General features: G+C 39.3%; 1 protein-coding gene across 1 annotated transcript in view; it reads right to left on the reverse strand.

The window, feature by feature from the left end:
* Nucleotides 1–14905: 14905 nt before the first annotated feature.
* LOC5571884 (cationic amino acid transporter 2) overlaps nucleotides 14906–22767 on the reverse strand; it is a 91983-nt gene continuing 84121 nt past the window's right edge. The window contains exon 7 of the mRNA XM_021854075.1: nucleotides 14906–15559. Within this exon, the coding sequence (XP_021709767.1) occupies nucleotides 15465–15559 (95 nt within the window). The 3' untranslated portion in view covers nucleotides 14906–15464. The remainder of the gene's footprint in view (nucleotides 15560–22767) is intronic.

Below are 22767 nucleotides of genomic sequence, written 5' to 3' on the forward strand. Positions count from 1 at the left end.
CCTGGCTGCCTCACGGAACGCCGCTGGGACATTGTAATACGCGTTTCTTTCAGGGGGTATCGATGCGTCTACGCTGAACTTAACTCTTACTCCTGGCACTTTTGGAAAAACTTTCTCGCCAGTATATTGTTCGCAGCTATTCACTGAGAGTCCCACCTTCAGAAGTTTCAACTCGCTGGCCGTACGTCGACCGAGCAGGGATCGACGTCCTTCGTCCACAACAAGGAAATCCGCCGTCACTACTGGTTTAGTTGCATCTACTACTTCAATCTCTGCTCTGAAAGCACACCGTATTACCATAGGAGTTTCCGCAGCGTATGCTCGCAATTCATTAACCACGACAATTGGCTCTAGTTTGGCCATTCCTCCACGAAATTCCTTTTCCAGATAGAGCCAATCGTTTCCGCCCACTATATTGACATCAGCGCCTGAATCAACAAGAAAATCATATGGGCTAGACGAACCAAGACGGCAACGAATAATTGCGTCGCTTATAGATACCCCTGGATTTATTTGCTAAAACAAAAAAAAAAAAAACAAGAAGACAATACCATATAAGGAAAACGGAATTTTGCATGAAGCACCGTATTCTATTTCTTAATGAGGCAGACTAGACTGTGGCATAAACGTACTGAATCGAAAAATTGTTTACTGATAGAAATGAGCTTTATTTTTGCTAGTAATAATTAGTTTTGCGCCTGATTTATACCTGATCGTCGTTCAGCTCCTTTGCCCATCCTGATGAGGGAGACTCGTGCGAGTGGTTCCGGGGTTTCTCATCTACTCGGTTGACGGTAGTTTTGATTTTGCTGCGACATGTTGCGGCGAAGTGGCCTACTCGACCGCAAACGTTACACGTTTTATCCAAGGCCGGGCACGTGTTCCTTTTATGGGATTGGTAACCACATCTCCAGCAACGAGTGCGCTGTCCCTGCCGGTAACCTTGGGGAATGCCTTTCATCTGTGGTTTTTCGAAACGTTTGCTCTCGTTCAACTTGCACATCTTGTGAAATGGTTCCCTTTCACGGCTGGGTTCTCGCTTTCTTGTAACTGCTAGGACTTGTCGTGGGTTGTTCTCCCTAGTTTGTTTGCCAGCATCGTATGCTTCGACCCTTGTAGCTGCTTTCACGATGCAATCAGCGTCGTGTCCATAGGTCCTGGCAGCTAATGCTAACTCCTGATTGCGCATCCCTTTGAGGAGTTGGGCGAGCACATAGCGAACTTCATCAGTGGGGCTGTATTCACATACCCGAGCCATTTGCGTAAGCTTTGCGTGGAACGTGACGATAGATTCGCCCTGCTCTTGCATCATTGCTTGGAACGCTTCGTGCGCCGCGGCCGTATCAACCATCGACTTGAAGTAATCGTTCACTTTCGAAACGAAAGACGCATAACACTTCGGGTCTCGGTAATCTGGTTGTATATTCGCAGCGCTGATAATATCTTGTAGGTTCTTACCCAGGGACAAATAAAGTAATTTTGCGCGGTCACTTGAATCAACAAACGTGGACAGCGAAGTAGCGATCTCAAAATTCTTGATAAATCCGTGCCAATTCTCCCAAAGCTTGCTCGACGGAATGTCGTTTGGGGACTTCAGGATCAGATCCCACCGAATGTTCCCTCCTCTATTCGATGGTCTTGAATGTGAGTTGGGCTCATCGTCACATTTCTCGGACTCGTTAGCTGTTTCTGTTGTCGGATTAGTTCCAGAAGAACGTTTCTTCATAATTCCTCCCATCGTTTCCTCCAAATAGCGCAGTCTCTTATGGAAATCATCGGCTTCCAACAGTGCGGGTTCATCCGTTTCGACAGTCTCATGGGCGGCCACCTCCAGATCGGCGGAGCAAATTGAGTTGTTATCACTCAGGCACTCACTTACATTCGAGCCGTCGTTGGCAGTCGGAGCCAAAACATATTTTCCACCGTTATACATGTTGTACTCTGTTAACAAACGGAGAGAAACCAGTCAATTAGTACAAGCTTCAACCTAGATTCGCTTGGTTATCTGAATGTACATTTCAGAACATAATATATTGAACTCTGAGTATTGAGCTATATCGAGCATTCTTAAACATTTTCTGAGTCTTTTCGTTATTTTTATTAACAGAGGTTAACTCGAAACACGCACGTTGGCACTTTGGATCAAGTTCTAATCGTGACTTTCTGTCCAAAGTTTAAATACACCAATGTTAAAAATTTAGGAACGTAATGTAATATCGTTTACCGCTGAACCGATAATTAAGTTGAAAGTGTATTTATCGAACAGTATTAAACCATTATTTCGCATAAACTCACTCGAAGTGCTCACAATCAATATTCCGGAGTCCTTCTAGGGCGCCTTTTGTTTGTGTCTTTGTTACGAATCATCTCATGCACATTAAGCTGTTTCGAACAACTTCTTTTCGGAATTCTTCTAGAACACCATTTAGAAAAGATATCTACAACACAATAATTACATTTAAGTGTCAGAATGCAATGTTTCGTTATCCTTCCAGAACATCTTGTAGCGCCATCTGTCACAATCAAGTATTATACATAACCTTCTAAAGGACAACATTTTCCGGTATTCTTCTAGAACACCTTGCAGTATTGCTAGCTGCAATCCAGTACTTGTGCATTTTATGCGTGTGCAAGCAAAAGTCCGGTGTTCTTCTAGAACAACTCGTGTGCTTACCGCGAAGCAATTCCATGGAAATGACCGTTCCATATAACGTAATTCTCCGGTATTCTTCTAGAACACCTAGGTTTCAGATACCCAATAAGCAAACTTCAAGTGTCATAAAATCATATTCCGGTATTCTTCCAGAACACCTCGTGGCGTCCTTTGCCACAAACAAATACCATGCATATAATTCCAAACTAATACATTTTTCCAGTATTCTTCCAGAACACCTTACAGCATTTCTAGCTGCAAACTAATACCAGTGCGTTTTTTTAAGCAAATTTCCGGTGTTCTTCCGGAACACCACGTGGCATTTTCACAAAGCAATATTATGAAACTAAACGTTCCATGCAAAGAATTTTTTTCGGTATTCTTCTAGAACACCATGCAGCATCTTATCTGCAAAACATACCGACATGAACCATACGTTTTTAAAAGCAATTATCCGGTATTCTTCCAGAACACCTTGTGGCTCTTTCGACCACAAACATAAGAGAAAAAAAAACCAAGCACAATTGGGCATAACAAGCTGCCAATTTGAAACAACACATTGCATGTATATACACATTTTTTTCGTCGTGGAACTTCCCATTGCATTTTTCGTTTTCACTATTCACTAAAAATCGTTTAATAAATAAAAAGGTACTAAACTATTGCGTTGTCAATTATCTAACTGGCAAGGATCGCCAATGTACAGCTTTGGCTTGTCATCAGCCATTGTGGTGCGTCCGCTGTGCCGTTGGAGAGCTACTTACTGATGCGTCTGCTCGCGTTGACGGTTGTAGGAGAAAGAGGACGACTCCTATCGGGAACAAGCTCTCGTCGCTTCTCGTCGTTCGGCAGCCGAGTACTTGGCGGTAATCGGGCTGCCGACCGAAATAGATGATCGGGTTTTATAGCAAATTACCACGGTTTCTATATTAGGGATATTGGTACCACACAATGCCCAACATTGGAGGACCAAGAAGCAGTACGAGGCGTCTTCTGGCGACACTAGGAATACCATCCGGTTGGATACAATGGCTAGGTGACAGCAAGAGTGGAATAACTCGGAGAAATGAAGGTGGAATCATAGGCTCATTCCAGAAATATTTGCACAGATTCAGACACGCAGAGTATCCACATTGTCCGGCCTTTTCAAATATCGGGGAGACCCCGGAGCATGTTATATTCGAGTGCCCTCGATTCATGGATATACGAAGTGAGATGGTGTCAGAAACCGCAAGCGCTCTACAACCGGACAACATCGTGCAGAACATGCGCCAGCATAAAAGCACTTGGAATGCGGTGTACAGGGGGATAACGCATATTATGTCATTGCTGCAAGGAAGATGGCGTGGAGACTAGAGAGCTCCGGGTGGCAATCGGAGTAGGCTAGATCCTCTGTCGGGGACTAGACCGAGTAGAGCGGGTGTAGCGTAGTATGAGTAATAAGCCGTCGGGGCACCTGCAATCCGGAAGTCATCCTCCAACCGGAATTTCAGAACCCACCCTGGCACTTGACCGACCAACGTCGAGTTAGACGGAGTAGGCTGAGCCCACCTGAGTAATTCGCGAAAAGGCATCGGCAAATGGTAGTCTAGGCGCCTGTGAACCGGAAGCTTCCCACCACCGGAATCGCAGGACCGACTTCGGCATCTGCGCGGATAGCATCGGTTCGGGAGATCTTCCGCCGCCGGGGAAATTTTCAGCGGAGTAGGATAGATCTACCGCCGGGGACTACTCTGAGTAGTATGTAGCAAATAACCGGCTTGAGTCGTCGGAGCGCCAGTGAACCGGAAGCCATCCACCAACCGGAATCGCTGGACCGACTTCGGCACTTCATCGGCCAGTATCGAAGCATAAAGAAGTGCGTAGCCGGAGTAGGATAGCTCCACCGTCGGGGACTAGGCCGAGTAGTATCGATCGTCACAAACCAGTTTTGGGTCGTCGGGGTGCCAGTGAACCGGAAATCATGCTTCAACCGGAATAGCTGGACCGACATCGGCAACCAGGAGGGCTCGAAACAGTAGCAGCGGAGAACGAGTTGTCGTAGCGCAACGAAGTGCACATGAGCGTCCAGTAGAAGTTCAACAGGGCTCTGAGGCCAGCCCAAGGGAAGCATGCGTCGTCGCACAGAAAGCTGCCCAAAGCCCCGGCGAGATCTTCAACCGCCAATTGAGTAGAACGAGTAGTCGCAGAGACACCGTAAAAAAGTGGTAGTGAGCAGCGTTTTTGACGACATTAAGCTCCAATAGTGAACCAGCAGAACAGCTAGAGGCTGAGATTGACGAAGTGCATGAGCACAGCCCTCCCACGATGAAGTTGACTAATGTAGTTCCGTTGGAGATCGCGGCACAGGAGCAGTAGGGAAAGTTTTTTAGTGGTTTAGTACGCCTAACGTGAATTCCATACCGTGCCAACACACAACAGGCCCGGCTTTTGAAGCTTTTTTGTACTACACTATTAATTAAAAAAAAAAACACTTCGGTAATGTTTTTGACAGACCGTCAATAATTCACCATTGTTCAGAATTTTGATGATGATGAGCCATCAAAAACTGGTAAACTACCGAGTCATCGGTATTTGTGTGATGTACTGATTTCATTTACCGACCGCGCATATTTCGTTTGAGTGTGAGGGTATTTCGGCAAGTTAGACCATAGAAATTTCATATGAAATGAAAACCAAATACCTGTTTATCGTCAGCAACTTGGAATGATACTTAAAACTGTAGCTTGCTGATGGTAATTCGAATTATAACACAATTATTTTAGTGCGAGTTATTGCAAAACGTGCAACGTGCAACGAGTTCAAAATGGCGCTCAATTGAGAATTGCTACATGGAGCATATAGTAATAAAAATGACCTTATTTTTTGTGCTAGATACGTTCCGTATGATTATATCTTCAACTTTCTAGAAGAATACCTCCTTGAAAAACATTTCCCAAATGAGCTATATCGGAAGAAGGTCTCACGTATCCCGGATTCTCACTTGCCTACAGTATGGCCCATAAAAAAATGCGAAAATCTGTATTCCACTTTTGCTTCATTTTTTTTATACATAATAAAAGTAAAATCTTGTATTTAGTTTGAAAATGCATTTATTGAACATGTCAAGATTACATTATTCGATGTGTCCACCGTTTTGTTCGATTACTTTCTCCAGGCGTGAGCGGAAACGGGAGCATACCTTCTGTATGTAAGAAGCAGACATCGAGTTCCATGCCTTCTTGATGGAAGCCTTCAGAGCTTCAACACTGGGATGGGACCTTTCACATGCTTTGGCTTGAACATACGCCCATATGGAATAATCCAGGGGATTCAAATCTGGACTGCTAGGAGACAAACATCCTTCGGCTAAAATTTCATATTTTCCTTCAGCCACATTTGAGTCCTTTTGGAAGTATGACATGGCGCTCCATCTTGTTGAAAAACAACGTGTTCGTGTTCTCCGAAGTTGTCTTTCATCCATGGAAGCACATTCTCCTTCAAAATGTTCATGTAGACTTCAGTGTTCACTTTTAAACCAGCTTTAATAAAAACTGGAGGCATTTTCAACCCATTCGACGCGACTGCTCCAAACACCATGACTCCGGCTGGATGTTTTGTGGTAAATGCGAATTTCACGTTTTCTGGGACGTCCTCCATCTTTTGTGGCGAAATAAACCTGTTTGTGCGTGAGTTGCACACCGGATCGACGGTAAAAAGTTTCTCATAAGAGAACACGACGATCGGAAGTTTCTTCTTGAACACAGATAATAAAATCTTCGAACGCTCCAGCCGTAGTGCTTTAATCCGATCCGTTACCAAGTGAAGTTTAACTTTTGCCCTGGACTTTGAATCCAAGTCATCTTTGACCAATCGCTGCGTGGTGGTTTTCGAGATATTAGCATCTTTATCCAATTTTCGGATCGATCTTATTGGATTCCGCTTCAACTTTTCTTTCACTGATCTTATCACCCTTAGAGAACGTGCCGACCGCGGACGCCCATTTCCCGGCTTCCGTGGGCTTGTACCATCATGGAGAGCAGGTTTGATGCGGTAAACAGTGGCCAAGTGACAACCCACAATCTCCGCAATTTGTTTCACCGATTTTCCCGCGAGGAGCAAACTGGTCACTACCTGAGAGAGACTCGCGAAGAGGAAAACTATCAACGTCATATGCAGCCCAGATTCCCCTCTCAAGAAACGTCAAATGCAGCCCACCGTTTTTATGGCTGAAAAAGTGAAAAGTATTGTGTTCAAAGTAAACTGTTATTAAAAACCTCAGTCGCCGGAGCAGTTTTTTTCAAAGTTGCAGATAAATCTAAGCAGAAGATAAATTATTTCTAATGTCTGCTACGTTTGCTTGGCGTGAAATTTCACTCAAACGGCTATTTATGATTCGATGTGATGCAAACTCAATCATTTTTTGCTGAGAGGTTCATGTGAGGTTTTGAACAGCATGCGCATAATTAGTATAAACAAAAAGTGGAATAAGAATAAAACTCAGCAATCGCAGAAAAAGAAGACCGTCTTCGCGAGTCTCGTCTCAGGTCACTACTTCCTTTGCGAACGTCTTACAGACGTTTGCTTCAAAATATCTCTGTTTTGTTTACATCACTTGACAGGTCGATGCCTAGAGATTACACACACATCCAAGTATAGGTAAAAATGCATTAGAATGTATCCAAAAACAGGCTTCAAAAACTTTCGCATTTTTTATGGGCCATACCTGGGAGGGAGAAACCAATACAAAATTTCTCTACGTCACAGTGAGCCGAGATTTTGCTATCACGAACTGTCACTGTGAGCCCGGATCTTAAACAATAGACAAACATGATAAAAGCGCGTAATTAATCTAAGCATATTTTTGCATTTTATCAAAAGTAGCAAAAATCGAATTAAAATCAATTCATGCACATTCAAAAGTAACGTCACGAGAGCACCGTTTTTGTCTAATTGAATGTAACGTATCGAAATGAGGCTCTTTTTACTGTTTTCATTAAAACTGAAAATTAAACGCATAGAAAACTGTGGCCCTTTTTCAATGTTTGTCCAGAAAGATCGAAGGTACACAACAAATGAAAACTAGCGATTTTCACTAAGCCTGCCTTGATTGTCGTTGGCCAACTGGACTTATCTTGCAATTTGGAAACCAATTGTATCAAATTTCGTGTGTAGTATCCGTGCCTCCCTCCCAGGGCCATACCAGTGTTGCTCAGACTCATTTCCCCGAAAATAACATTTTCCGAACTACGAAGCCACGAACTACTACAACCATGCTCTATCCTCCTAAGATAGAAAAGCAGATGGTTAAGCTTAAGTACTGCACACAAAATCGATCAATTTTGATCCCAGAGAGCCACAATTCAAGTTTCGGTGAAATGAAATGAGTGAGTGAGTGAGTGCGAATCATTTCACCGAAACTTGAATCGATCGAAATCGAGATCGAAACTGTCGGATCCCATGTGCAACACTCAAGCCCAACCACCTCCCCTTCCATCTCAGGAATACAACGCACAGTTATAACAGTTCAAGGCTTCACAATTCGAATTCGGGGAAATGAGTCTGGTCAACACTGGGCCATACTGTACATGAGCTGTGCATAAAGATTATGTCGAAAAAACCTGAAGTTCATAGACACACAGAGGCGCGTCCATGTTCAAAACCATGGGTAGGACAAACGTTGACAAATGTTTAGTGCACAATGAAGCTAAGAATAATTTTAACCCTATGAATTCCTAGACTGGGAATTTAAAGCGGCTTTATTTGAGGGGCCAAACGCAAAGGGGTTTACGTGACATTTTGGTCGATTTTGAGTTGAGTATATTAAGAATTTCTACTGTTTCTAAGCTTTCTAAAAATATTTTCAGACATTTTTTCTGCTCAACAATAAAATTGACATATTTCTTGAAAGACAGGCTCGTTTTATGAAATCTCTTGTATATAATAAAAAAAGCTAAAAACTTTAAAGCAGACTTTCTCTTAACAATGTTTTTGTCGCTAACACCCCTATGGGAGCATCCATTGGGTCAACTTTTGTAATTATTCATAATAAAAATATGAATATCCTTGATATTTATATCCTATCAAATCAATTTTATTAATCAAATTTGACAAAAAGAGAACAAACTACTTGCCTTTACATTCAGTGATGTTGCTCTAATTTCTAAATCGCAAATGGATGTCTAAATCGCAAATGGATGAACATCAAAAAATATGTGAATTTGTGCCGGGAAAGACCCGGCTAATAGCAAAAGTTTCTTTTTGAGAAACTGAAGTCCTTGAAAAATGTTTCAGCGCAAAGAAACTCCTTCAAATATTTTGCTGGAATTTCTTTCATAAATCTGCAAAACAATCTTTCAGAAACACATTGAAACAATGTTGACTAAGTAGTCTTTAGGGAATTGAAACCGCGTCTTTTATTTTTTTTCCAAGGATTCAATCTACGGTTTTTATTCAAGAAGGCAGACCGCTCGCTAGGTAGGAGACTGTCCGCATCAAGACGGTTTATGACCGATAGGACTCAATTCTTACCCATTAACTCCGCATGACATTTTAGGGATTAGCAAAGCCATTCTAAATAGAAAACTGCAGTAGTCCCGAAAACTGCAGTGGCTTCAAAAAGGTTCCAAATGGACCAAAACGTCAGGGAGAATAAAAAGAAACTAGCGTTTTCAGTTCCTTAAAGACTTAGCCAAAATTGCACATTGGTTCCAAAGCCATCTCTAGGAAGACAAAAATGTTTACTGTGATCGATATACAGTGAAACCTCCATGAGTCGATATTGAAGGGACCATCGACTCATGGAAATATCGAGTCATGGAACAGCAATCCTTTGGAAAGCTGCTTCTAGGGACCATCATAGTAACCATGAAATTTTGTTTTTAGTATGGTTCCATGAGTCGATATCGAGTAATGGAACATCGACTCATGGAGGTATCACTGTAATATCAATATACAGCCATTCCATGAAAAACCGATCTAGTGGGTCTCCGAATTCCGTGAAAATTTGCTATTTTGTTCCTTATCCGAAATAAAGGTACACGTATTTCTGGATTTTTTGATTAGGGTGACCATTTCCGAAATAGGGTGACCAGAAAAATCGCGATTTTGCAAATTTTTTATTTAAAAAAAAATATAAGTTTTGAACCGTTCGACCGATTTTCAATCTTTTTGGACGAAATGAAGGCTAAAGATTTCACAAAGAATGTGTTTTTTTACATGAAAAACCCAATAGTTTCCGTTTTTTCATGTTTTGAAGGCCTCGGGACCAAAGGGGTTATCGCTGTTCTCATTTTTTCTTGAAAGTTCAGAAAATTTTACGTATACTGTCAAATTTTCAGCGATGTATGTTTTTTAGTTTTTGAGATATATTTTTTTGAAAATAAAAAATCAGTCATTTTTCATCGGCACACTGTACTGCCGTTATACGCATAATTGTCCCATGTTACTTTTTGTGCATTTTGACTTTTTGTCATTGAACAGTTTATTTTTACGTATAGTTTTAGAAAAGACACACCAAAAATTTACTTTGTTCGGAAACTCAATGAAAAGCAAGCCAAGTCAATTTGTCCCATTGTTGAATTTCTACGCATAACTGTCCCACTACTGTATTTCTACGCATAACTGTCACACTATACAATTCGCTGCGCTGATCTCGAACAAAATAGTCAGTAGGAAGTTTTGAATTAGCTGGTGTTTGGGAAATTCTTTTTGAACACCTTCTTACGTTGGTTTTACATCCCATGTGGAACACAACCTGTATTATTTTTTATTTTCGAGTCCATGGCTTGCGACAAATCAACTTCATGATTTAGCGAACCAAGTCTAAATAAAAATAGTTCGAATGTTTTTGGATGACTTGGCCACATGTCGGATTGTTCCGAATTCCCGGTTCCCTGGGGGAAATGGCCTCTAAACCATCGGTTCTGAAACCTAGCTGGCAACATCAAACTACATAAATTCCCAAATCAAGGCTAAAGAAGGGTAATTCAAAGGTTCTTGGATAACTTGATAACATGCCAGGTTGTTTACTTAGGATACCCTGTTCTCCAGAAGAGGTGGTTATTATATTGGCGATTCTGAGACCTATCTTGCGACACATCAAACTTCATGAAGTCAAGAAGAAGTCAAAGTCATGTCAAAAGCAGAATAGTTCAAGAGGTTTTGGGTGACCTGGCCACATACTGGGTTATTCTGGGTAATTGGATCTTCGATGCAAGTGGCAAATATGTTGATGGTTCTGAAGCTTTATTTGCGATGTATCAAAAACCATGATTTTGCAAACCAAGTCCAAAGAAATGTCAAATCGTGTGAAGATTTGTGTCGTGGATTTTGAGTTAAATATTTACTCCGCAAAGTAACCTTGAATTCGCCGATGAGTTTCTGTCAAGCCTGCAGCTGGAAGAGTCGATATATTAATTTATAACATCTTATAAACTCTCTAACTTACTCATCCACTCTTTCTTTCACTAACTCATATATTGTCTCATTATCACACATACAGAAAACTATGTTTTCCATCCCAAACTATAAAATCGTATTTCTTCACTTCCCTACACGTGGCTCCGTTTGGCACATGTCACTTGAGCCGTCATTAGGTGCCTTAAGATAGTCTTGAGGATATACGTCCGCTACACTCGGTACAATCTATACGTAAGAACGGTCATCTGCAGCATTACGCTTAGCACATAATTGGTCACTAATATCAGTGGGACTGTTATGCGTAGAAATCCACCAAAAACCCCGTATTTCTAGGCATAACAGTCCCACTTTGAATTTCGTAGCTTAATTTACTTTATTCCCATAATAAAAACTCTTGACTCTAATGATCACGCTATTCTTTATACTGTTGTAAAGATTTTAATGTAATTTAGCACACACCTGGTCAATACGAGGCCTAAATGTGTGAAAATCTTTAAACGCGTTTTTCTCGATTGCATATTTTGGAACATGGGACGATTATGCGTAGAACGGCAGTGTAGGTCTCAGCGCATTAGATTTGTAATGTTTAAAAAAAATTATAACTTTTGAACAGCTTAACCGATTTCCAATCTTTTTGTATGGATTGAAAGCTTAAAATTTCAACTATTCAGACAAAATTGAAAAATCTGATAAAAATATGTTTAAACGTGAAAAAATATAAAAATTTCTAATTTTTTGAAATTTTCATATATATTAATGTGATTTTTTTTTTTTTCAAAGTTTTCTATTTTTTCTATTGGATCGATTGGAAATCGGTTGAGCTGTTCAAAAGTTATGATTTTTTTTAAACATTACAAATCTAATGCGCTGAGATCTACAGTGTGTGCCGATAAAAAATGACTGATTTTTAATTTTCAAAAAAATATATCTCAAAAACTAAAAAAACATACATCGCTGAAAATATGACAGTTTACGTAAAATTTTCTGAACTTTCAAGAAAAAATGAGAGCAGCAATAGTCCCTTTGGTCCTGAGGCTTTCAAAACACGAAAAAACGGAAACTATTGAGTTTTTTCATGTAAAAACACAATTTTTGTGAAATTTTATATTTTTCCCGAAAAGTCAAAAACTTTAGCCTTCATTTCGTCCAAAAAGATTGAAAATCGGTCAAACGGTTCAAAAGTTATAATTTTTTTTTTAAATAAAAATTTAGCAAAATTGCGATTTTTCTGGTCATTCTATTTTGGAAATGGTCACCCTAATAAAAAAATCCAAAAATACGTGTATCCTTATTTCGGATGAGGAACAAAATAGCAAATTTGCACGGAATTCGGAGACCCACTAGATCGGTTTTTCATGGAATGGCTGTATATGTATATTTATTTTTAATTATGTACATACAGTTATTTCGGTTGTTCTAGAAAATATCTCTTTATTTCGCTTTCTTTACCATTTGAATTTCGGCTCATGGTAAATATATCCTAAAGCATTGACTTTGTATGAATAATTTGTATCACACACTGTCAGAACTTTCAATTTTGCACATTTTAGCTGAAGCCACCAAAGAGCTATCTCGATTATTTTGCAAGTTATGAACGTTTTTGTTTAAAAAGTTATTATTTTCAAAATATTGTTAATATCTCCAAACAAAAAACATCGTCACGGTTTACTCATCATAAACAGTGAAAAAGATTATCTTTCTAATGGTGACAAAAGATTGAGAATTCATTTGTGCCTTTTAGAGATATTGACATTTTTTCAAAGATTAGATCTGATAAGATCTGATAACTCTGCAATAGCGCGATTCAAAATTTAAAAAGTTTGAAAATCCAATCTCTCATATCTTCGATTCTATGACAAAAGGTCGAAAGACAAAAGGTCGGAAAGACAGAAGGTCGAAAGACAAAAGGTCGAAAGTCTATTTTCAAAGAAGGAAAAATATCCCACCAAGCAAATCATTTTCGACCGTTTGTCCTTTCGGCCTTTTGTCTATCGACCTTTTGTCCTTTCGACGTTTTGTCTTTCGACCTTTTGTGCATAAACCTGGCCCAAATATGATGTAGGTTTATATGGAAATTACACTAAATAAATTTTGAAAAATGTTCCAAACACATTAGTACTGTAATGTGAGTAGTTTCTTCAGCAACGAGTTGAGCAATCAAAAGGTCTAAAAGTGCTCGGGACAAAGTTTTTGCGAGAAATTGTCCTATAATTAATTATCAAGAATTTTTAAGGACCACCCTAACTTATTGTTAGAAAAACCAACTCGCGAACCATAAGAGATAGATATGTTGGTTCTTCGGCGAAGTATCTAATATCGATTGTTCTAAAACATTGTAGAACATTCTATGGGCTTAGATGCGTCAGCAAAAAAGTTTTTATTCTGATCTAATAAACCATGTGGGCTTTGATCAAATCATTTTTTGGGAATCAACTAAGAACTAGATACTTCCTAGAAAATAGATACGACAATTTTGAATCAGCCAAGAATTTCTAGAGAGTATGCTGTAGGAGTTGTATAGGAATTGCTCTGAAAATTATCAAGAAAATCAGCAATGCTTTGATACATTATATCAAGAGTGATCTCACGTTAAGAAATCGATAGCACTACCATACTCGTACATGCAACTGGTCTTAAATTAATCCATTACTTCTTCCAAATATTCTTCAAGAATTTCTGCTAATTTTCTATGGATGTTTCAGAAACTTCACGAGAATAACTTTCAGGAATGCTTACGGCAATTAGTCCCAGAAAATATAATACATACCGGATATGCCATAGAGGATAGCTCAATAAGTTTTTCTAACGGTTAAAGAAGTATCTTAGAACAAATTCTAACAGTTAGTTTTCCAGGATTCTTACTGTAAATATTTTCAATCGTTCGTCAAATAAACTAGAAATTTTGGAGGTCATGCACAAACCATGTCACGCTTCACTAGACATGAGGAAACCACAAAAAATTAAGTTTTTTTCATCCACCATAAATATAAGTACGACCTTGATCGAGTTTGTCTGTATATTGAACAGATGATAAATAGTTTGCTTAATTTTTCAAGCTTCTGCTAACCTTCTTTATGTTGACTCATGGGTAGGACAATCCTTTGACTGCCCTACCCAGGTGTCCTACCCACTTCCCGCGCCACTGTAGACACAAAAGTCAGTTTGGACAAATTGAGATATAAAATTGTGAAAAATAATGGAATTGTTCTGGTTGGCTCCGATCCCACGACTCCCAATACGCTGGACTGTGCGCGTTAACCAACTACGCCACAGCACGGGTAACGTTTTGCAGCGCCGTGGGCCAACTTGAAACCAAAGCCCGTCACGACCTCATATTATCTTTGATAACTATACATCGAACTGGGCATCTAAGAGAGCCGAAGGAGTTGTGAAGGATAATGTGAGGTCGTGACACCGTCGGCTGGTTTAAGCCTCAATAGACATGACAACCCTAGTTGCGTAAGATTAAGTTACCTGTTGGTTTTTCTGTATCCCATACACCCATTCGTACCTTATTTGTTGTTTCGGCATCAGAACCTTTGTCGTGAAGTTTTGGATTCTCGCTGATTATCATAGGTGAAGCTGATTAAAATCGAGGAAAATTTGTTTAACCACGTAGCGCCGCCACTTGGCTTGAAGTTTTCGCCACAAATTGCGCGACCGTTGCGTTGGTCAGCAAGCGCACATGTCTGTAAACACGTGATCGCCCACCTGCACCTGTACCTAGTACCTTACCTGTACGCCTATCTGATTTCGTAAGTGCAGCTCCACTCGGACTCGGAATGAATATTTTTCATGGTTTATTACTTTCGCTTTCGTTAAAATAAATTAAAACAAATAACAACAAGCGGGTGATTTTTCGTTTTCATTTATGGATTTTTCTTTCGTTTGATCATCTTACAACCCCCTCTCTGCTCTGCGTGTGTGTTAAATGTTACAATTTTCTGTGTTCAACCTTTTTGGAATGTGTCCTATATATGGTTATGGTTATCTCCTAAAGCGTGTATGGTGAATGTTTTGGTTTCTTTTATCTACTCTCCACTGATTTGGACAGCTGTTGGGGTTCACCGTTGGCGAAGATCGATTCAGATTAGCTAAACAGCCACTAATTAGCCGTGCTGTCCATTTGATACGTAACCTCTCTCTCTTTTTCTATATATATTTTTCTGTACATATGGCAAGTTTTATTTTCGTGGCTCTCTTATCTAATTTCCTACAGTTCGCTTAACCTAGTTCAAGTTTTATTGGGCTTTTTCCTCTACTACTGTTGCATATTTGGATACATAAATAATCATTTCTCTAGCTCGATAATAACACAATTTTCCAGCTTGTTCCTTGGCTTCCGGCAGGAAAGGAAAATATCACTTTTGCTCACTATTCTTTTACGGTACGAGGGATGACTCAGATGACGTCAGTGCCCATACTTGAGTTTGGTCCATCCGGGGCGACAGGAGTAGACATCGCGGTAGCTGTTGCGGAATCCGTAGAACGCGTACAGGGCCAAACCTGGTTGGGTGGACGATTCGCACCGCCGGATACGACATGCGGTGAAAGGAAAAAAACGGTAAGTGGTTTTTCATATTTTCGACACTTTGGACAGGCTTCAAGAAGGCGATTTGGACAGATACCGTTGAACGGGGTGACTTGCAACACTTGATAATTTATTATTAAATTTAAAAAAAGATACTGCCATGTTAATTCTTCCAATGGACGATTTGCCCTTTGAAGGAAGCACCACACTAGACAACGGACCAGCATGCAACGCCCAATGCACAGTGGCCCATAACCAATTTTACACGGAAAAATGCATTTTTAGCTTTGGAATGAAACATTAGACGAAAACGGTTTTCTATAAAGCTGTTTGTATTAGTTTGGCCCTTTGTTTGGTGTTATTGTAAATGAGGGTGATCCACATTTTCATAGATATGGTATAACTAACTTTCTAATTTGTAGACATTATACATTCGCCTCTCCACATCTCGATATCGAAGGGACGATAGAAATATGAAGAGATCGATACATAGAACTAATTTAACGAATACTAGATTGAAAATCACTCTGTTAGGCGGCATCCACAAATTACGTAACGCTTTGTGTCAAGGTTGAAATTTCAACGAAGTTATACAGAATTTGAAGAAAAAACAATTTATAGCTTGAAATCAAACTACACAGTGGATTCAAGATGTTATCTACACTATTGGTGAACAAACTGATGTAACAATATTTACCCATTTTGAGTGGTAACAGTTTTGAAATTGATCGCCTAAACTAGTGTGGGCATAGGATTGCAGTATTTGATACAAAGTATGAATACTTTTGTGACAGGAATACTTTCTTACAGCCATGAAGTGAAGTTTTGCATGGAATAAACGGACTAAATATTGATTAGAAATCTGCCGAAAACCCTGTCATTTGTAAGACATATAATTGAAATATTCAATTTTTTGCAAAATTAAGGCAAAACGTAAATTTTTGCAATTCCGTTGCAAATCAATCAACTTTTCATTGAGAAGTTGATCAACATAACAGCCTACTTTTCCTATCAAAAGAAGCAGTGCTGGAAAGTACTACTTTTCAGCACTCTTTTCGGTGCTGAAAAGTAGCACTTTTCAGTACTGTTTTGATAGGCGTCAACTGAATAACCGCGGCGTGTAAGTCGAGCTAAGTCGTTCTCACCTCGGGTGACATGAGGCGACTAATGTTAATCAAATGGGAGCGAGCCGACAATTGTCACTTCATTCGATTCGTCTCGCCTTGCACTGCGCACAGCAGCATATTTAAGGACAATTGCATCTGATTCTTGGGTTTGTTCTACGTCTGGCGTCAAATGCTGGACGATCCGTTCCCACATCAGAATCGCCAGCCTGTGTCGGAGCCAGATCGCACAACGGATTTCCATTTGGTTTACAAGGCAAGTCACTTCACTTGAGTCGAGAATTGTCACTTCGCTATAGGAGACCGACAATTCTGACCCGTTCGTAGAATAAACCCATCTATATCCGTTGTGCGATCTGGTTCCGACACAGGCTGGCGATTCTGATGTGGGATCGAATCAGTCAGCATTTGAAGTCAGCTATGGATCAATGCACGCGTTCACTATTTGACGTTTGAACGGTGCCGTTATATTTATGTGACCATGGCAAAAAGTGAATTCGGCACCGCTCAAACGTCAAATTAGTGAACTCGTGCATTGATTCATTGATGGGAGCGAGAAAATTTGTGACATTCATTAGTACTACTGTATCACAGCCTACGTGATTGAAAAATACTGAATTGAAACTAAGGATGGCTGTATGACCATGTGGGTTCTCTTAAAATGTTTGTTTGTGCTTTTAAAGTTCATCCAGCTGAAACGCCATTTTTCGAAATAGCAAAAAATGTTGTATTTATCCAACTCGGCGAGCCTCGTTGGATAAATGTACAACTCGTGCTGAAAAAATCATCATTTTGCAACTAGTTGCATAAATAACTATTTTGGTATCTTTTCATGCACAACCAGTTGGTTGCGCCACATTTTTTTTGGGTCAAGCCCCACTCCAGAGCCGAAAAATGTGCAAGGCTTAACACTGTGAGTAGTTTTAAAAGTTGTATTTTTAAAATTGTGTTTTTTCTTCATTCTTAGGTAGTAGAGTGTCCATTTCCCGACCAATTTACTCGTCCCGGGATTGGGGACAAAAATCTATACTTGTCCCGAGAAATGATGAAGTAACCTAACAAAACTTAGCTTGACTAATTACGGGTTTGCTATGGATTTTTTCAAATTCTTTATAACACTTACGAATAGAAGTATGATAAAAATTTAAGTCATAATTTTAAAGCAATTTGCTTCAAACATTTGAAAAGTCATAAAATTTTCATAACAAAAGAAAGGGTATTGTAGATCATGCTAAAAGTTAATTGCTGAAAACTATTGACTGAAGTTTACTGCCGGAAGTCAGTCCTATCTGCATTTTGGTCAAAATTAAGTTGATATCAGTTTTCATTATATCATCTAATGATTTTTCAGCTACACTAAAGAGAAATCACTTTTTGTTCAGTAAAATTAGGAAAAAACTGTCGAATTGTCCCATAATTAAAAGCAAACGCATGTCAGTCCCACTGCAGTTTTTCGCATCGTGTAAAACAAAAATGAATCGTTATTTGGTTATCTTTATATTTTTCTTGGAAAGGTAACGGAGTGAAAAGCAAATTATGAAAGTGTCATGGAGATCGAAACATGTTCCAATCTTTTGGAATTTTTGGATATTTACCGTTTTATCTCAAATTCCGAACAGACTCATATTCCGAACACTCGGTTTTTGTATGACGATGTAGTTAAAATGTTTCGCTGAAATATGTCATCAAATTACCAGAAAATGGCAGCTAATTACAATTCCATTTAATCATTTTCAAATCTATTTTATACCTCGGGAGTAGTGACGATTCCCTAGTTCGAGGTCATTAAAGCTAGCTCAGATGAATTTATTTGTGAAATAATTCATTTGGGTAAGATTTATTCTTGCTGTTCGGAATATGAATCAAGGTGTTCGGAATATGAGACGAATGAAAACAGTGTTCGGCATTTGAATACTACTACAATACTAAACAAGTTCAAATAAACATTTTCATCGGCACACCCAAAAGCTAACAGTTAGACTTTGCGAAGAAATTTAAATTTTCACAAATTTGAGCTAATTTATGAACCCCAGATGTATTTGAAGTCACTGCTGGTCTTAAGTGTTCGGAATATGAGTCAAAACGGTAAATGGAAAACGAAATTGAAAACTTCTCAGTCAATTTTTTCAATGCCTACTTTTCACACATGTCAGTACTTGCGATTTGCGGCAGTTTAGGTGTACTTTCAAATTTGTTATCTCAGCATAGGCTTATAAAAACGGCTAATGTTGAAAAGAAAAGCATTAAAACTTTTCAACTAGACAAATAAAAATATGTATTTCTTACTTGATAAATTGATCTCTCCATGAAAATAATTACCCGTATATTCTCTTTTTCATTATGCTTTTCTACTTTATCAAATAAGTTTGACAGTGAGGAAAAATTTCATGGTTTTTCTTTGAAATTTAGTGGTTTTCATCAAATTTTACGTATATTTCGGGAATCCCGGGATTCCCAGGATATCAGAAATAAAATCCCGGGCATGAGCATTGATGACCGTACAATCCATAGTTGATACTCCGTGATTGACAAGAATTATCGAAATTGTACAGCGAACCAACAGCTTGGGAGTAGCATATCATCTTCAATGTACATTTTCGAGGACTCTGAAATTAGTAATGTCAATAACGGCGCCGGCCACGTCCTTACGGTCATCAGGGAAGGGAAGGAATGTTAGTGTGACATCCATTGTTACTAAAGACCGAGTATGCCTCTGCATCTTCATGATTGCCACGGAAAGGAGTTTTGTTAGTGGGAGGGCTTCGAAGTTACATGATCAGGATTCACCTTGGTAAGCGATGCTATTCATGTAACCTCTGTTTAAAAAGTTATCTATCAATGCGTCGACATCTTAAACATCGAACTATTCAAAGGCTTGAATCTCGAAATTTTATAAATCATGAATAAGCGCCTATGTCAACACTTAAAGTGACGAACTATTCATAGTTTGTTCAACAAATTTATTAAAAAAATACATGTTATGATACAAATGTGTTATTACAAGCATGAAACGAGCTCACCATTTGGTAATCCTCAACTGAGCAGTTACAATCGCAGCGTCAACACGTATAAGCAGGAATATAAAATAACTCCGATGGCGCGCGAATGAAGTGCTAACTGAAAAAAAAAATGAATTGGACTACTTGTGTCTTCGCAAAGCACTGGGCAAACGAACGAAGCCAGCGAAAAAACACTCCGAGCGTGCGAAAATGAATCGGACTGCCTGTGTCTTCGCAAAGCACTCTGAAAAATTTGAGGATTCATATGAGACAAAAACCATCTAGTACCCTAATCGTGACGTGAAGAATACCACGCGGTATGAATTTTGTCTGTAGTTCGTTTTCTGGGATCAGTAGAGACGAAAAATATACATTTTTTATGCTGCCCCTTGTAGTATCCGTGAATCTCTTTTATCAAAAAAATATCTCATCAAAAAGTATTATATTCGAATTTTTACTCCCCAGAGCTAAATCCTGGTTGCGCTACTGTGCACAATCAAGTGTATATGTATCAACATAGAAGGTAATGTAGATGTAAATTGAGGATGATGAATCGTTTTAAGACAATTTATAGGATTTTTCGTGAGGTAATATATGGCTCGAAGTTTTGGACCGGTACGGTATGGCCAAACATACCTGCCCAAAATTAATACTGCCCAAAGCATGTTAACAATAGGCCTAGGTATGCCTTTATTTACATACAAAACAGACTCAAACTTTTTTCGACCCATTCTGTATAGACCATTAGAGTATTAGCAAGAAATTTATATTTTTAAGTGACGTTTCTACCATGGTTTTTGTTGATTGAAGTTGAAAAGTGTTGCAAATCACCGCGGTTTGACGGTATGAGGTTCGTGTCTTGTCGGCGTAATGGATTGGAATCGCAGTCACTGCTGGCAGACACCGTTGGTTTGTGGGTTAGCGAGAGGGTTATATGTTTGTAATGTTGGATGTTGGCTACATACATGCATTAAGGGAGCAACTGTTTTGGAAAATCGAATTGGTTTAGTAATCATGTGCCGTCCCGGCAAACGATCCTAAGCATAGTTCATCCGACATCAGACATGCAAGTGGATATGTTGATCTATGGAACTACCTATTATGGTATGGTGAATTGAATGTTATTGTTACAATGAGTTAAATTGGATCAACCTGTTTTGTGACAGTGATTGGAGTTTAACATTGAATTCTAATTATTAAACCCCACCGGAACAATAGTCGACAGTGTTTTATGTACATTTACCATTTTGAAATGAGTTATTTATTCAATTTTTAATTATTTGGTTTTCAAATTGTGCTTGACCGATGATCGTTTATGTTCGGAAACTTTACTTGTCAGTCAATACGTTGGGCAGTAATGAATAAGATTGTCCTTGATGGGTCGCAAGATCACACAAAATCATCATTTTTGAAGTTTTGAATTTTATGGATTAGGTGTCTAGTACTGAGGGATCTCCCCTTATACCCTATATTTAAGCTCCAAAACTTATCAAGGTTGTCCAAAAATTCTATTGGGCACTGGTCTTCAGATTTACAACCGTAATCAATATTCTCTTGGAAGAAAATTAATAAGGTTAATACAATACTTCCATCAGAAGTGCAAGTGTTTCCAAGAACTCCACGAAAATTTTCCCTGGAATTTTCTTCGCAAACTTCTTCCACAGTGGATCCTGGGATTGTAGTGTGGATTGTAGGATTTCAGTGCAGACCCTGGGATTTAAGATTGTAGTGTTAATCGTAGGATTTAAGTGTTCCTGGAACTGTAATGTGGATCGCCAAATTGCAGTGTGGTATTTGGAATTGAAATGTGTATCCTAGTATTCTAGTGTGGATCATGAAACTCCAGGGTAGATTACAGTATGGGTCGTAGAATTTCAGCAAAGATCCGGTAATTGTAGTGTGGATCTCAAGATTTAAATGTGGATCTTGGTACACCAGTGTGGATCCCAGGACTCCAGTGTGGATCTCTTTATTCTAGTGTGAATCCTTGGATTGTAGTGTAGATTGAAGGATTTTAGAGTGTATCTTGAGACAGTGATATGGGTGGTAGAGTGACAGTGTGGATCTTGATATTTCAATGTGTGTCCTTGAATTCCGGTGTGGGTATTGGGATTCTAGTGTGGATCCTAGTCTTTTAGCTTGGATCTTGAGATTCCCGTGTAGTCTTGGGATTTCAGTGTGGATCTAGGGATTGCAATAGCGATCCTGAGATCATGCCTGGATTTTGGTACTTTAGTATGGATTCTTTGGTTGATGGATTCCAGTGTAGATACTTGGATTAAAGTGTGGATACTGATATTCGAGTGTGGGTCCTAGTATTTCAGAATGGATCCTTGGAAACCAATGTGGATTCTGGGATTCCGGTTTAGATATTGAGATTTCGGGGTGCCATTGTGAATCCTAGTATTACAGTATGGATCCTGGTATTCTAGTGTGGATTCTGATATTTCAGTGTGGATCCTAGGTTTTCAGTGTGTATCCAGGGATTTCAGTGTGGAAACTGGGATTTCACTTTGAATCCTAGAATTTCAGTATAGATCCTTGGACGCCAATATGGATTCTGGGATTTCAGTGTGAATGCTGGGTTTCCTGAGTGGATTCTGTGGTACCTGTGTGGAGTCAAATGTTACAGTATTGTTCCTACTATTCCACTGGGATTATCCTGGGATTTCATGGGGTTCTAATGTGGATCGTTGGATTCCACTGTGGATTTTAAGTTCTTAGCGTAGATTATGGGACTCCAGTGTGAATTAATGTGGATGGTGGGATTCCAGGTTGGATCTTGGGATTCAAATATGGATTCTAGGAATCCCATGTGTATCTTGGGATTCCTCTGTTAATTTCGGTATTTTGTTGTGGATCCTGGGTTTCCAGTGTGGATATTGGGATTCCAGCATAGATTTCAGTATGATTCCAGGGAATTCAGTATGCAGTCTTGGATTCCAGTGTTGCTACTTGCAACCCAATTAGGATTCTGGGATTGCAATGTAGGTCATGTTGTTTCAGTCTGGATCCTAGGATTCTAGTGTGATTTGTTTTACTTCATTGGGGCTGCTAGGC

This window comes from Aedes aegypti, chromosome 3, assembly GCF_002204515.2.
Source record: "Aedes aegypti strain LVP_AGWG chromosome 3, AaegL5.0 Primary Assembly, whole genome shotgun sequence".
NCBI classification, from domain to species: Eukaryota; Metazoa; Arthropoda; class Insecta; order Diptera; family Culicidae; genus Aedes; species Aedes aegypti.